Below are 14,413 nucleotides of genomic sequence, written 5' to 3'. Positions count from 1 at the left end.
TAAACCACCGATTAATCACCCATCAAAATCGCTTCATGATCCCAAAACACCCTCCAACTCATAAGCACCACTTCCCCGTCTTACAGACCCCGCACTCCGTTCAAAATATTTCAAAGCTCCCTGCGTAGTCGCACAACTGCTAATACTACCCCCGTTAATATCCGCTCCCACAGGTGTCTTCTTCCCATCCTGCACTCTTCCAAGAACATGGAAGTAATACCACACCTCACTGAACACCGTATATCCATTATCTAAACTACCCTTTCCTTGCTCCGTAGCATTATATCTTGGTCCCGAACATCCAATATACGGCACGGCACCGGCCTCCTTCTTCAACGCCGATTGCAGCGAAGACAGCGTATACGTCGTTGTATTGGAAGGAACGATATGATGTTTGCTCAAAAAATCGTAAGTTGGGAGGGTGGAAAAGTAGGAGAGAGCGGTGGTGTAGAAAGAGATCAAGTCGGAGAAGGGAGTGGAGTTGTAGGTTGGTCCGTAACAGGGAGTATCGAAGGTGGAGAAGCAGGTGGCGTGTTTGGAGAATTCGTGCGCCCAGAGGTACCAGTTGGGTTGGTTTTGAGCAATCCAGTAGCTGGGGTTGGGGTGTTAGTCTTGGAAGGGGGGAGAGGGGTAGGAGGGGGAAAGGAGAGCGGAGATTTACTTGTTCATGTAGGCGAGGAGATCATATTTTCCATAGCTCTTAATGATTTCCGAAATGGGCTTTCCGGTGTAAGGAGGCACAGGTGTTCCACTTGCCGTTCCGGTTGTAGTATTAGGAGATGGAACTGGATCATATTGACGGCTACATATTTCCAAAATTAGTTCTATAGTTCTTTCTCTTCCCCAATAACTTCAGACCACAACGAAGCAAAAGCCACAAACCTCAAATCGCAATACTGCGTATAGCTCCCATTACAAAAATCGGGCCAAAGTCCATGCAATGTCCACGAATTCTTGGGTAACAATTGTCCCTCCGATTCGTACCCAGTATACGTATCCCAGAATTGGGTACTGAGAACTAGACCTCCAAAGGTCTCGGTACAGCAGGAATCGGTGAGGTCTGGAGAGGCATTCTTGGAGCAGGAGAGGTAGGGTGTTTCTTTTTCCTTGTTAGATTTTTACTTTCTTATAGGAATGTAATTGCGATTGCGCTGGGGAGGGTAAACACGCACTTAATTCACAGGTGTGATTGAAACTACTTTCTCCATATAATGATGCTTGTACACCTTGGAATGGGAATAGCAGAGGAGCGAGAAACGCAGCAATTTTAACAGCCTGCATCTTGAATTCTTTCCAAAAAACTCGAAGGGGTGATTAAGAAAGCGCAAGCAAAAAGAAATGTGTTCAAGAAATATTTGAACTTACTCTAAAGCTTAAATATAAGTAAAAAGTATTCGACCAAACTTTTAGCTCACCTCGGTCACATCGAACATGCATTAATCTACTTTATTACCGTATAGGAACTCTTACCGAATTCGAGAAAGATACTACCCCGACAGCCTAGTATCGTGCAAATTCGAAAGGACTAAAAGACGGCAACTTATCAATGGCTTGAAATTATAGAGAAGAAAGGGAAGGAAAGGCAGGTGCTCAGGAACGTGCTGCAGTGTAACCAACGACCCCTCCTTGATAAAATCTTACACGTGGGGCAGGTAATGGATCGGAAAAGATAACTTGGTATCGGAATTCCCCAGGAACGGTTTTGTTGTATTTACACCTGCCCTTCTAGGAAAGGACAATTGATCGCCAAGAATTGTGGATACTTTGTGAGTATTTCTCAGCTGTCATTCGTATATATGACCGTTGGAGTGGATATGTGCATTGCATTTGGTATATTAAACTAAACATGTACATGAAGGTTGGCCAGCTCAATGAACGGTGCTCCAAAAATCCAAAAATGTCAAATCGCTTATGCTTTTGTTTTATGCTTATGCATATCCTGAAAATATGTACAATAAAATATGAAGTCATTCGTCTTCATGAGTCGTAATTAAGGCTGGGTATCTATAATAAAACTTTCTATGGTCTTTAACCTCTTCCGAATCTTCGATCAAAGAGCTTGAGTACACCCATAACACTTGCAGCCTCCACTTCCATGGGTGCTCTACCAGCATGTTGGAGCGGTGTAGCATGAAGACGACCTAACCACGTATTCAACTCATCACTGGCTTGATCAAAATTCTTGTGGGTAGAAAGAGTCTTGTAGGTTTCTGCAACAGATAAGCTTGGAGGTGGTTCTGAAGTAGATGCCGGCTCCATTGTCTTGCAACAGCCACCGCCGGAAGAATTGCCACCACAGCATCCGTCAGGTGGAGCTGAGCTTGAAGAAGCTCTCATTGCTGCGAGTGATCGACAGAATAGTCCTGCCTTTGGATCACTTATACATTGTTTACAAGTACCAGGGCCATTGGCACAAGAATTTGAAGCTGGCGCGGCACTAACTGGTCGATGCATATGGTTGGGTTGCATGGATGGAAGTTTGACCTGTGTGTTTTCAACATCTGTATCTGATGGTGGAGGTGTAACTTCATTAAGTAGAGGTGCAAGACGATTCTCCTGTTCTCTCTCAGCACACGGGCAAAATGTTGATTGATCACAGAAGCCGCATGGTTCTATAGGTCGTGATATGATCTGAGGTGGAGGCGATGGTTCACGGATGATGGGCTGTCGTCGTGAGAACTGGGCAGTAAAATCAATCTCGAGAGGACTGGAAGGACTGGATGGCCTAGATGACAAACGGACACGCTTTTCCGAGGCGCCATCAACTGAAGGAGAATGTGCCCTTTTCAAATCCATACCGACATCCTTAAGCGTTTCTTCCAAGCACTGACAATGAGTGTCAGGACTACAATTGCCACAACCCTGAGTAGACATAGCAATGACTTGTTCGGCACAAGCACATTCGCCCAAAGACTTGCAACCGCCACAACCGATTGCTTCACTTGACACCTCAAGGTCTGGAACAAAGGGGGTTTGTTCTTGGCGTGGCAGTGGTAAGGGCTGTGTTTGAGTAGACTGGCGATTCCGGCGTGGTGGGAGAGGAACAGCTTCAGTGCTTTTGCTTTGAAGTCCATTTCTGAGATATGCTAATTCCTTGAGTGCAGTTTCCTTTTCTCTCTTTTCGTAATCTGCAATTCGATCAAGGGTCTCGCATCGTAATCTCCATGATTGAAGTTCGCCATTGAATCTAGAAACCTCTGCCTCAAGTCTAGTAATCTTCAATCTCATATCATTCTCCCGCCTCTGTTGATCTTCCTTTGCCTCCTCGAGTTGTTCCTCTAATTCACCTACTCGTGCAGCACGTCGTTCTCTAAAAGCACGTTGAGCGGCTCTGTTCTGAGCCTTTCTCTTTGTTGGTGGGGTATCAGTTGCAGGCTTTCGTCCGGGTTTCGGTCGTGGCGGAATAACCCATTCCTTAGTTGTCATGATAGTAGGGGTAGAAACACCCGATGTTGGCGACATAGTATTCATGCTTGATAGATTCCCAGTTTTGATGGCGAGAACAGGAGGAGCTGGAGCAAGGGCTGCTGGGGAACCAGCCGATGATGGTGTTGATACCGCGGGTGAAGCCATGATTCGGGTCAACGAATAGCCGATTGGCGAATTCAAGTTTATCTACCTATCGCAGAAAAGGAAGGTCACGAGATATAAATGAAAATAACTCTTTGGGACCCGACTGTTTCTTCAACACGGACTGATTGATGAATATACAAGTAAATCTTTTGTAGTGTGACAAGATTGACTATCTTTGTGGGTAAGAGAAGATTATTAAGAAATCAAGTCGTTACTCATCAGAAGAGATTATTATGAAGAAATTGAGGGCAAATATTGAACAATCGTGTACCAAATTAAAGGACGAATGAGCATTGTTTGTAAGATCAGATTAGAAAAAGAAAAGGGAGGGGGGAATAGAAAAGTGTGTGAGAGATCAAAAAGATTAGATTGATAAAAATTAGCGTGAAAAATTAGTGTCACAGTGTCATCAGTTTACTTACACAAGACGCTACTTTCCGAGAATCGGACTTTATTGGTTTTCCCTATTTTGCAGGCATCGAGGTGAATCTTAAGTGTCTGTCATATATCCTTCTAACCTCTTCCTAACCTTCGACTAACCTGACATATGATTTCAATTGTCAATCGACGAGATATATCCAATCATACTCTGTAACACGGTTGAAAATCCCTTATGCCAAGAGATAAAAGAAGGGATCTTTCATCCACGATTATCATATCCTCGGCTGTTGTCCTGGGATTCTGGCTTGACTTTGCCAGAGCTTACGTTCGTCGTCTGGGTCCTGTTATGTAAATACCGACCGACAATCTGCTCATGATTGCCTGATCAGCCTTAAAACGAAGAACTACCTGGGAATTCCAACGGAACAGGTGAGGGCGGGTGCATACAGCAGAGCGTCAACCACAAACATATCAAACGAAAAGAGCGGAACTCTCAACAATAAGATATTAAAGCTTGTTCAAAGACAATATCATCTGAACGCTCGTACTCTTACTTTCAGAACTTGATTGATTCAAAAATCTGTTACAATCATCAAACATGAGTAAATTCTACTTTGGTGGAGGATCGGGTGATGTTTCCTCAGACGATGAAGACAATCTTCCATATCCCGAAGCCCTTCCCCGATCTGATTTCTTGGCTCCATCTTTTGATGCACCAACTTATCTATCTACATTATCAGATCGTCACCAGACCCTCGAGGATTTACGTTCCGACCTTCGTGAGCGTTCACAGGGTCTTTCCAAAGAATTATTGGATCTGGTAAATACCAATTATGAACAATTTCTAAGCTTGGGCTCGGACCTTAAGGGTGGAGAAGAGAAGGTTGAAGATGTTAGAGTGGGCCTATTAGGTTTTAAAAGAGGTGTTGAGGATGTAAGAGGGAAGGTTAGAGAAAGGAAATTGGAAGTTGAGGGTCTTCTTGATGAGAAGAAAAGTGTTACTAAGGAAATAGCTCTGGGAAGAAAATTACTCGAGGTCGATTCACGACTTGAAGAGTTGGAGGATAGGTTAATGGTTGCATCCCTTGGTCGGTCACCAAATGGACTTGAAGATTCCTGGAGTGAAGACGAAGACGAGGATGAAGATGATCTTGCTATTGATGGTGTTGTCAATGGAACGAGTACGAAGAAGCTTCAAAGATTTGTGCTAGACTATCGTAACGTTGAGCATCTGTCGATCACGATCGGATTGGATCATCCGTTCATCGCGGCTCAGCAACCTCGATTACTACGGCTGAAGAACACCATTGTTCTGGATTTAAATAATGCTTTGAAGCAAGCACTGTCATTGAAAGTAGAAGGTAGACCGCGGCTGGTCAAGATCATGGGCATATACCGTGATTTGGGAGTTGGCGACGAAGCAGTAAAGATATTAAGAGATTCCAAATCGACATAGCAATTGAGCCATGTATTGTAGAGCTTCAGGAGTTTGTAGTAACATACCCAGCTAAAGTAAATGAATTTTCATTATACAGTTAAAGTACAAATGTGCATGTCATAATATGTTGTGTTATGAAGTCGACAAATCTCGAGGGGTCAAACTCGAATTGAGATCCCTGAACTCCCCATTAAGAATGAACCCAGGGCCATTTGTAGAGCTCAAAACCACTTCGACCATCTCTTTGTTGATCTTGTCACTCAACTGTGCCATGTCCTTCTTCACAGCCTCGATGAAGGCCTTGACATTTCGCTGCATTTCCTCTGGTGTGAAACCGAGTTGACCGACCGCCATTCTTACAACACCCAGACGTTCTCTATATTCAGCACCTCCAATGAGATCCTTCAAAACTAAACTAGGATCTTTCACAACGGTACCCGTCTTCGCGCTGGGCATCAGTCCTTTAGGACCCAAAACCCGACCCAATCCAGCTTTGTTCATTTTCGCAAGGGAATCCGTTTGACAAATACATCGATCGAACTCGATTCGGCCAGCCTTGACGGCTTCAAATATCTCCTCTTCTCCAACTAGTGTCGCTCCGGCTGCTTTGGCAGATTCCGCATATTTCGAGTCTGGAGGGCAAATGACGCATATCCTTAAATCAGTTTTGACTGGGTGTGGAAGTCTTAATCGATTTCGTACGACGGGACCGTTCTTGAGCGATTTCATCTTCAAATGTATCTCGTATTTAGAAGAATTTGGGGGTCTCCCAACTTCGAATGCTCTTAGATATCTATGCGCTGCATTAGTAAATATGTTGAATTGAATCAAGAAAGTAGACTAACCGCATGGCTTCACACAACGTGAATGTTTCCGCATCTTTTGGGTCATATTGTCGATATGTAGTCCTTGGCTTCTTCTTCTTCTTTTCCGTTGTCTTCCTTTTAGAAAATGATTTGGTTGGTCCAGTGAGAGCGCCTGACTTTTCCTTCTTGGAAAGAATCCTCTCTTTGAAGCCCTTATGTCGGACTTGAACTATAGGTATCGAGGCTTTTGGTGCATGTAGTAAGGTGTGTCGAGCAGTAGACAAAGACAGCCTGCTCATTTGAGCTAGGCATAATCCTGGAGCTGCCATATTGTGTAGATCGAGGCGTAAACTATTTCAATATTGGTCGAAGGTGCTCGTAATTCGAGATCATCCATAATCACTAGCGCCAAATCATAAAATTTAGCTTCCGCTCGGCGCCCGGTGAAACCCTTTCCGTGCCACCCCGCCCTGAGTCAAACAAATTCCCCCACTACCCTCAGAATTTATCTCAGGACATACTCAAAGCAATTTATTACTACTCAAATTATACAAAAAAATGAAGTCCGAAGAATTGTCTCAACTGGCGACGAATCTAGCTCCGCTAGACTTCAAGGCTATAGAGCCACACTTAATCGCCTTGGATAAGCACCTTACCCTTCGCTCGTATATTGACGGATACACGATCACTGATTTGGACTCAAAAATATGGGTCACACTTCGCACAAACAGAGTTGCTGCAGCTTTTCTAAAGAAGGGAACTTCTCTCAACCTTGTCAGATGGTATCAATTCATCGAGCAAACACATCCAGAGATTCAAGAGGAAATCAAGCTTAAGGATGAGGCCGAGAAGGCAAAGAAGACAGCTGCTAGCAAGGCGGGAGCAAGCTACAACATAGCTTTGCCTAATACTGAGAAGGGTGTTGTGACTAGATTTCCACCAGAGCCATCGTATGCCAACCGAATCACTTGCACCTCAAATTTATGGAACTAACGTTGCTTAGTGGATATCTTCACATCGGTCACGCAAAGGCTGCACTTCTCAATGACTATTTTGCACACGAGCTTTACAAGGGCACACTTCTCCTCCGATTCGATGATACCAACCCTTCAAAAGAGAAACAAGAATTCCAAGATTCTATTATCGAAGATTTAGCACTTATGGGCGTCAAGCCAGACAAGAAGAGTCATACTAGCGATTACTTTGAAGAGTTATACCAATATGGTCTGAGAATCATCAAAGATGGTAACGCTTACGCAGATGACACAGACCAGCAGACTATGAGGGAACAACGAATGGATGGTATTGCAAGCAAGAACAGAGACAAGAGTGTTGAGGACAACCTCGCCATATTCGAAGAGATGAAGAACGGCACAGAGGCAGGAAAGAAGTTCTGTATCCGAGCAAAGATGTCTGTAGACAACCCAAATAAGGCAATGCGCGACCCTGTTATCTACCGATGCCCCAACGACGATCCCGAGACTGGTGGCCCCTTGCCCCATCATCGCACCGGTACTACTTGGAAGATGTATCCTACCTATGATTTCGCATGCCCAATCGTCGATTCTCTCGAAGGAGTCACACACGCCTTGAGAACAACCGAGTACAACGACAGAAATCCTCAATATCAATGGTTTATTACCAAGTTGAACCTTACACCAGTACACATGTGGGAATTTGCTCGCATGAACTTCGTTCGAGTCTTCCTCTCGAAACGTAAATTGGCCAAGATGGTCGATGCTGGAAGAGTCTGGGGTTGGGATGATCCTCGTATGCCTACAATTCGTGGAGTTCGAAGAAGGGGTATGACAATTCCCGCTTTGAGAGATTTCATCTTGAAGCAGGGTCCAAGTAGAAATATTGTAACCATGGATTGGACCAATTTCTGGGCTTCGAACAAGAAGGAAATCGATCCAATTGCACCAAGACATACAGGTGTCGATATCAAGGATCAAGTAAAGGCAATTGTCACCAATGGTCCAGAGTCCCCATACACCGAAGACAAGCCTAAGCATGGAAAGAATCCCAAGGTCGGAATGAAGAAGGTCACATATAGCAAAAACCTCATTCTTGATCAAGAGGATGTCAAGTTATTTAAAGAAGGCGAAGAAATCACTCTCATGAACTGGGGTAATGCATTCGTGCGCAAAATCAATGGCTCTGGTCCAATTACAGATATTGAGCTGGAATTGCACTTGGAGGGTGATGTCAAGAAAACCGAGAAGAAAGTTACCTGGTTATCCTCCGACCAAACCCTTGTTCCAGCAGAGGTGTACGAATTTGACTACATGATCACTAAGGACAAATTGGAGGAAGATGACAACTGGGAAGATTTCCTCACACCAGATTCCGCTCATAAGACAGATCAGCTATGCGATAGCAATGTTGCCGATCTCAAAGAGGATGATATCATTCAGTTGGAGAGAAAGGGGTATTTCAGAGTTGATAGAGCGGCCAAGGATGGCAAGCCAGCCGTGATGTTCGGTATTCCTACTGGAAAGACGAAGTGAGGTTATGAAATGATATAGAGGAAACGAAGAAACGATATCAAAAGACTGGCAGTTATAAGGACCGTGGAATGAATAGATGAATGATATGTTGCACATTTTCAACCTCCTTTCCCTTACCGTTGTAAATTGCGATTTGAACACTTACTTCCCACACCTATTTGGCTGGAATGACGAGTGCATTTGAATGATGAGTTAAATTTCAACATTGTATTTATCTAGATTATTAAACATGATCGGGATATTGCCGTTGTACGTACATCTTATGTGAGGCTGATCTATATTTAAGATTTTAAGGTTAAAAGCTGTGAATTGGTTAAGTTTACATAAGCTTATACAAGGGTTTCAAACAGGGCTCTTCGTACAATAATGCACCGCTATAACACATATATTAATGTACGTACAACATCCTCAAACTTGATTGCGGATCTCCCACTGGATGGCATTTCGTTTGCCGCTGGAAGAACCAGGGCCTGAAATCCCTCGTAACCACGATACTATCAGTCCAACAGCTAGCAGTCAAATTTGGATCAAATTAAGCAAAGATCTCTGCGAGTCATACAACTGGCAGAGATATCAGCTTCGTGCCAAGAAATGGCGATAATATGATCCATCTTGATCACCATTGGGTATCCTTCACGGCCACGAAAAGCGATCATCTATATAAGGATGCAGACGCAGTCGCTACCCCACTGTATAGATTTTACTTAACGAGTGAAATCTCCACGTTTTATTTCGTGTGAAGTTTCTTTCTCGCCCTGCAAAAGCTTCGCATTTTTTTGGATCGATGTCGCGAGAGCTCTCCTGGAACTTCCACTTCTGGAAACGAGAGCTTGCTTCCCTCTTTTCCGGAACGTTATGCTTCATAGCTCTAGCTGCACTTCTGTGTGCGTTTGATGGAAAGTCTTTCTTTCGTTGGCATGGCATCACACTTAACGCCTTAGTATCCATTCTTTCAACCGCTGCAAAAGTTCTTGTTCTGTATTCCATTGCTGAGTCCACTAGCCAGTGGAAATGGCTCCATTTCTCAGAACAGAAGCATTTTTTGATAGATTTCGATAAGATCGATGCTGCAAGCCGGGGGCCATTGGGTAGTTTCAAACTGTTATGGAGGAAAAACCGGGAGTAAGAGTTGTAGTCTTCCATATACGATGCAGAGATGATACTCACATGAATAGGCTCATAGTACGCATTGGTGCTGTGACGACGGTTCTTGCGTTGGCTGTTGATCCTTTTACACAACAACTTGTCCAGTATCAACAGCGTCAGGTTCCTCAAAAACATGGAACTGCCGACGTTCCCAGAGCAGATCGTTATTCTAGGGGTCGATTGTTCAATACGCAACTCACGATGGTGTCAAGTAATTTCAATCCTTCCGAAACTCCAATAAAGAATCAAGACCGCTGACCCATTAAGGTGATCCGCCCATTACACAGGCCTTCGCTGACGCGGATTTCCTCATGCAATCAGCTGTCTTATACGGTCTTACGCAGCCTATTGGAATGACCACTCAACAACTTCCTCACACATGCACTTCTGGAAATTGTACGTGGGATTCATTTGAGTCCCTTTCGGTTTGTAATGTTTGCAACGATCTTAGCGATAAAATAGTGGAATATCGAGATTACAATTTTCTCTACACAGACTTGCAAACTGACAATGGTGTTGGAATTCGAGAAATGGGAACTGCATTCCGACTTCCCAACGGCTTATTCATCGATGGTTTTGATGGTTGGAACTATACCACCAAATATACATCTTTGAAAATTCCAGGTGGCATATTTATGACGACCTATGGAACTGGAAATGGCAGTGAGACGGTATCACTACAAGACATCGATACGTTGATATGGGCGATGACTTTTCTCAAAGTGCACTCCCCTCAAGATGGATCAAATCAGACGTGGCCAAACTTAGAAATCGAAGCACGAGAATGCGGCCTTTACTATTGTGTCAATCGGTATAATTCTACAATTTCTAGCGGCACTCTGTCCGAAGACATTTCCGAGGTTACTAGTGCAAAGCGAGATCCGGATTCGTGGCAGATTACAAGCTCCAAGTGGGCTGCTGTTCTTAACTCATCGACCGTATCAAGTCTTAATTTTGATAGTAAATTATCCGCGGCGCCTCGATCCGACCTATCCATAGGTGGAAAGTATAACGTCTCACAAGCGGCTGCCAATAGTGTTAGTAGCTACTTCAGCGACTTTTTTTCGACCAACCTGAACATCACGCACAATGTCACCGAGACACAACAGGCAAGATTGAATGGCTACATCATGTCCGATGGCAATCTTCAGTATAAGCCCAGCTCAATGCAAGCTTTCAATACGAGCAATGATCTTCCAGCTACATTCGCGTCTCTTGCAAAAAGCATGAGCAACTCCATCCGTGCTAACGACGATGGCGCAAAAGTACAAGCAGGTACAGCTCATGAAATATTGACCTTTTATAAAATTGAATGGGAATGGATATCATTGCACTGTTTCTTTATCATTGCCGCTACTGTTTTTATCGTTCTTACAATCTATCAGACGAGCCTCCGTGGAACTCCTGCTTGGAAGTCAAGCTCACTCGCCGTTCTTTCTAGGGGACTTATGGTAGGCCACACGTTTAGAGGCGCGGAAACGATGAGTGATTTGACTGCGAGAGCAAGAAGTGAAAAGGCTTGTTTGTATGGAAATTATAGTGAGATACAAGAATCTCGTGAAGATGTCGAGTTAGAGGAAATTGTTATGGGCCCCTCGGATGTCCAGAAGATATTTAGAGGGGCACGGTCGATAAGATGAAGACGGATTGTATGTTTGCTAAATTTATGAGAATGGTCATTGTACTTAAATTGGAGAAAGTGTATTTACAAATATAAGAAGATCATGTATTCTAGTATCCCGTTTTGAGCTTTGTGTGTGTTTGATGTGTTTTCGGTCTGAAATTATTAACGTTCAAAACAGTTTTTGATTGATTGCAATACGGAGGGGAGGTTCCAATGATATTCTCCCACACTATTCAAATAGTCCCACTGTAAGTATTCGGGGTCGTTTGTGAGATTTCAGCGTCTGACTGTGTTTTTTCTGGGGTTTTTTGTTTTGGTTCATGCATCTATTTACAAAACTAGTTAGTTAAGACAATGGATCAAGTAGGTGTAGAATGAGTGGTGGGGCTGCCTATTGGTAAGTTATGTTGGGTCTCATGCATCTCGAGTCCAACTGTTGATTCCTAGCGCGTTAGCATCACTCGCATAACTTGTTGAACGAAAATAGCACAATATAAAAGCTTTTTACTGTATTCCTTTTCCTCTGAAAATTCAATATTTGCAATTTTTCCTGAGATCGATAATTCATTGATTGAAGTCCACCTCATCCTCTAAACCTCTCATATTTAAATCCATCGTTCACCGGACTGTCATGGCAACCTCTTTACCTACAATCGTCCTAGTACATGGCGCCTGGCATACCCCTGCCAACTACAAGAGCTACAGCGACGCTTTAGAAGCACAAGGATTCAAGGTCCTCTGTCCACAACTACCTTCATGCAACGACAAATCTCCTCCTATCTCTTCATTTACAGAAGACGTCGCTGTTGTCCGCAATGTTGTGAAGTCACTCGTCGAAGCTGACGAGCGAGTTTTGATGGCTATGCATTCCTACGGCGGAGCAGTCGGTACCGACGCTGTCGAAGGTCTAACATTTGCCGACCGCGAGGCTGAAGGAAAATTCGGAGGAGTCATTCATCTCTTCTACATGTGCGCCTACATTGTTGCTCCCGGAACATCTGTCTGGGACATCTGTCAAGAAGCAGGCTTCGCCGATCTCTGGCCTCAATTCATCCAGAATTTCGATGATGGATCTACATTCCCCGTCGACCCATCTCTCTCGTTTCTTGGCGGTGTAGAAAAGGATATTATCGATAAAGCACTACCGAATCTTGTAAGATCTCCAATGTCGGCGTTTGAGTCGAAGACAAAGGGAGATGCTTGGAGGAAAGTTCCTGTTACGTATATCTTGACGCAGCAGGATTATTCGGTGCCAAGGCCGTACCAAGATCTTATGCTTGAGAAGGTGAAGAGTGAGGGGATTGTGATTAAGACGGAGGATTATGAGACGTGTCATAGTGTCTTTATTACGAAGGAGAAGGAAATGGTGGATGCTGTTGTGGTGGCAGCGGGCGACGAGAGGAATTTGACGTAGTCTGCGTCACAGAATATGCAGAGTGTCGGGAATATGATATCATTATTCTGTCAATTCAGATTGGATGGTTCATATTCTGACAATTGTTTTATTCGATCACTTTCAGAGAACTCCCAGACTTTGTCGAAGCTTTCCCCGCTTTCTAATTTTCACACGAAATGCCTGCTGTCTCGACTTAAGTGATTTATTTCGATGGACTTTAAAGGTTGTTTACCAAAAGGAGTGACCATAACATGGAACTCCATTTATTTCTCTATTGATAAGTGAGTATCAACTAGTAATGCATGGCCCCACTACGTCAGCTTGGCAACATCTCCTCCATAACGCGAGCTTGTCATACAAAAAAAGACGTTTCCAGTTGCTGTCATGAAAATTGCCTCAAGAAACCACCATTCCTCATCTGTCAAGTCTCCTCGAGCTGCCAAAATCTCAACTTCCTCTGTTATCCACGATTCCACTTGCAATTGATACGTATATGCTGCCACCTTTGCTTCCGCACTGGTTGGGAGTGATTTCAGATGCTGGAAAACCGCGACAATATTTATCATGTCTTGGATCTCACCCTCTTTTAGGGCTCTAGATTCCTTCTCGTAAGAAGCCATGTCATTAAAGATCCCAAGGTGGTCACTAATCAACCTCAGATACCTGGCAAATCGAGGGTCCTGCACATCTACACTAGATTTGATTGTGAACTTTGCGGCCGCAATGACAAACCTACGTTAATATCAGCTCCTCGGAACTTTTTTTGGGGGGGGGGGGTAAGGAGGGGTGTTTACTGTACACCCACGTTCAAGCGTCGAAAGCTCAAATATTCTTCCAACGAATGAAAACCTCCCTTTGGATGAACGCATGGAAATGTTCCAAGCAATGCCGCGATCGTATCTTTCCCGCCGTTACCCGATATCTCGTCTTCATCCGCTACAGCGCGCACGGTAAACTCCAAGTGACGATGGAAGTCGCTGATGACTGAATCCGATGGTAGTATATCATTTGGACTTCTGAAATGGCCAAGAAATTGCTCCCTCGAGTTCATGAGCTTCTCGTTATTAGTACAAACTTTATAGTAAGAGTTTTTAACACGTACTGGTGTTCCTTCCGGCGTTTCTTCCATTTTATCTTTTTCCAGAAATTTTGGTCTCAGCTTGCAGGGTCCTATCTGAGTAATTTATGCAGGGGCTTCTCTTACCGTCAAAGATAAAAAGTATCAGCATTATTACGGCGATTATTCTAGCTCGCCTCTTGCCTGCATTGGGGTACATGTAAGATGTTGCAAGCACCACCCTATGTGCCAACCCCGGGCGCAGTTCTTTCTTAGCAAGCCCGGCCAGCGTGAACCCATTCCTCATTTCCATACTCGTGCTAGGACTATCCACAGCGATTAGTTCGAGCATTTTCCTGGTCTCGCCGAGACTTGCTTTCCAGTGTTTGTTTCCGCGGATAAGCTCAAATCTCGAACGATACGGAAGTCCTGTAGCGCGGGGATTCACGCGCACGCTATTTATACTTGTACAGTCGTAATCT

The 14,413-nt window shown here is 44.0% G+C and overlaps 8 protein-coding genes across 8 annotated transcripts; 4 read left to right on the top strand and 4 right to left on the bottom strand.

Moving 5' to 3' along the window:
- Positions 1-33: 33 nt before the first annotated feature.
- Bfra_010811 (putative ribonuclease t2 protein) lies at positions 34-1,281 on the bottom strand (the record flags this gene model as incomplete). The annotated part of the gene is made up of 4 exons (XM_037341143.1): positions 34-592; positions 662-802; positions 883-1,099; positions 1,173-1,281. 4 exons carry the CDS (start codon positions 1,279-1,281, stop codon positions 34-36), a joined length of 1,026 nt encoding a protein of 341 aa, XP_037188562.1.
- Positions 1,282-2,028: 747 nt separating this feature from the next.
- On the bottom strand, positions 2,029-3,573 carry Bfra_010810 (putative bzip transcription factor protein; the record flags this gene model as incomplete). Its single annotated transcript, XM_037341142.1, has 1 exon — positions 2,029-3,573. The coding sequence occupies one exon, from the start codon at positions 3,571-3,573 to the stop codon at positions 2,029-2,031; it is 1,545 nt and encodes a 514-aa protein (XP_037188561.1).
- Positions 3,574-4,552: 979 nt separating this feature from the next.
- Bfra_010809 (putative oligomeric golgi complex subunit 2 protein) lies at positions 4,553-5,410 on the top strand (the record flags this gene model as incomplete). The annotated part of the gene is made up of 1 exon (XM_037341141.1): positions 4,553-5,410. The coding sequence occupies one exon, from the start codon at positions 4,553-4,555 to the stop codon at positions 5,408-5,410; it is 858 nt and encodes a 285-aa protein (XP_037188560.1).
- A 114-nt stretch (positions 5,411-5,524) lies between these two features.
- Positions 5,525-6,527, bottom strand: Bfra_010808 (putative mitochondrial 54s ribosomal protein mrpl1 protein; the record flags this gene model as incomplete). Its single annotated transcript, XM_037341140.1, has 2 exons — positions 5,525-6,185; positions 6,238-6,527. The coding sequence occupies 2 exons, from the start codon at positions 6,525-6,527 to the stop codon at positions 5,525-5,527; spliced, it is 951 nt and encodes a 316-aa protein (XP_037188559.1).
- A 229-nt stretch (positions 6,528-6,756) lies between these two features.
- Positions 6,757-8,708, top strand: Bfra_010807 (putative glutamyl-trna synthetase protein; the record flags this gene model as incomplete). The annotated part of the gene is made up of 2 exons (XM_037341139.1): positions 6,757-7,148; positions 7,202-8,708. The coding sequence occupies 2 exons, from the start codon at positions 6,757-6,759 to the stop codon at positions 8,706-8,708; spliced, it is 1,899 nt and encodes a 632-aa protein (XP_037188558.1).
- Positions 8,709-9,492: 784 nt separating this feature from the next.
- On the top strand, positions 9,493-11,494 carry Bfra_010806 (uncharacterized protein; the record flags this gene model as incomplete). The annotated part of the gene is made up of 3 exons (XM_037341138.1): positions 9,493-9,830; positions 9,884-10,065; positions 10,122-11,494. 3 exons carry the CDS (start codon positions 9,493-9,495, stop codon positions 11,492-11,494), a joined length of 1,893 nt encoding a protein of 630 aa, XP_037188557.1.
- Positions 11,495-12,109: 615 nt separating this feature from the next.
- Positions 12,110-12,892, top strand: Bfra_010805 (putative prolyl aminopeptidase protein; the record flags this gene model as incomplete). Its single annotated transcript, XM_037341137.1, has 1 exon — positions 12,110-12,892. The coding sequence occupies one exon, from the start codon at positions 12,110-12,112 to the stop codon at positions 12,890-12,892; it is 783 nt and encodes a 260-aa protein (XP_037188556.1).
- A 293-nt stretch (positions 12,893-13,185) lies between these two features.
- On the bottom strand, positions 13,186-14,283 carry Bfra_010804 (putative sesquiterpene cyclase protein; the record flags this gene model as incomplete). Its single annotated transcript, XM_037341136.1, has 4 exons — positions 13,186-13,606; positions 13,669-13,928; positions 13,977-14,033; positions 14,110-14,283. The coding sequence occupies 4 exons, from the start codon at positions 14,281-14,283 to the stop codon at positions 13,186-13,188; spliced, it is 912 nt and encodes a 303-aa protein (XP_037188555.1).
- Between the last annotated feature and the right edge of the window lie 130 nt (positions 14,284-14,413).

This window comes from Botrytis fragariae (genome assembly GCF_013461495.1).
Source record: "Botrytis fragariae strain BVB16 chromosome Unknown tig00000223, whole genome shotgun sequence".
In the NCBI taxonomy this organism is placed as follows: Eukaryota; Fungi; Ascomycota; class Leotiomycetes; order Helotiales; family Sclerotiniaceae; genus Botrytis; species Botrytis fragariae.
Note: the sequence above shows the minus strand (reverse complement) of the source record. Positions and strands in the feature narration are given on the sequence as shown.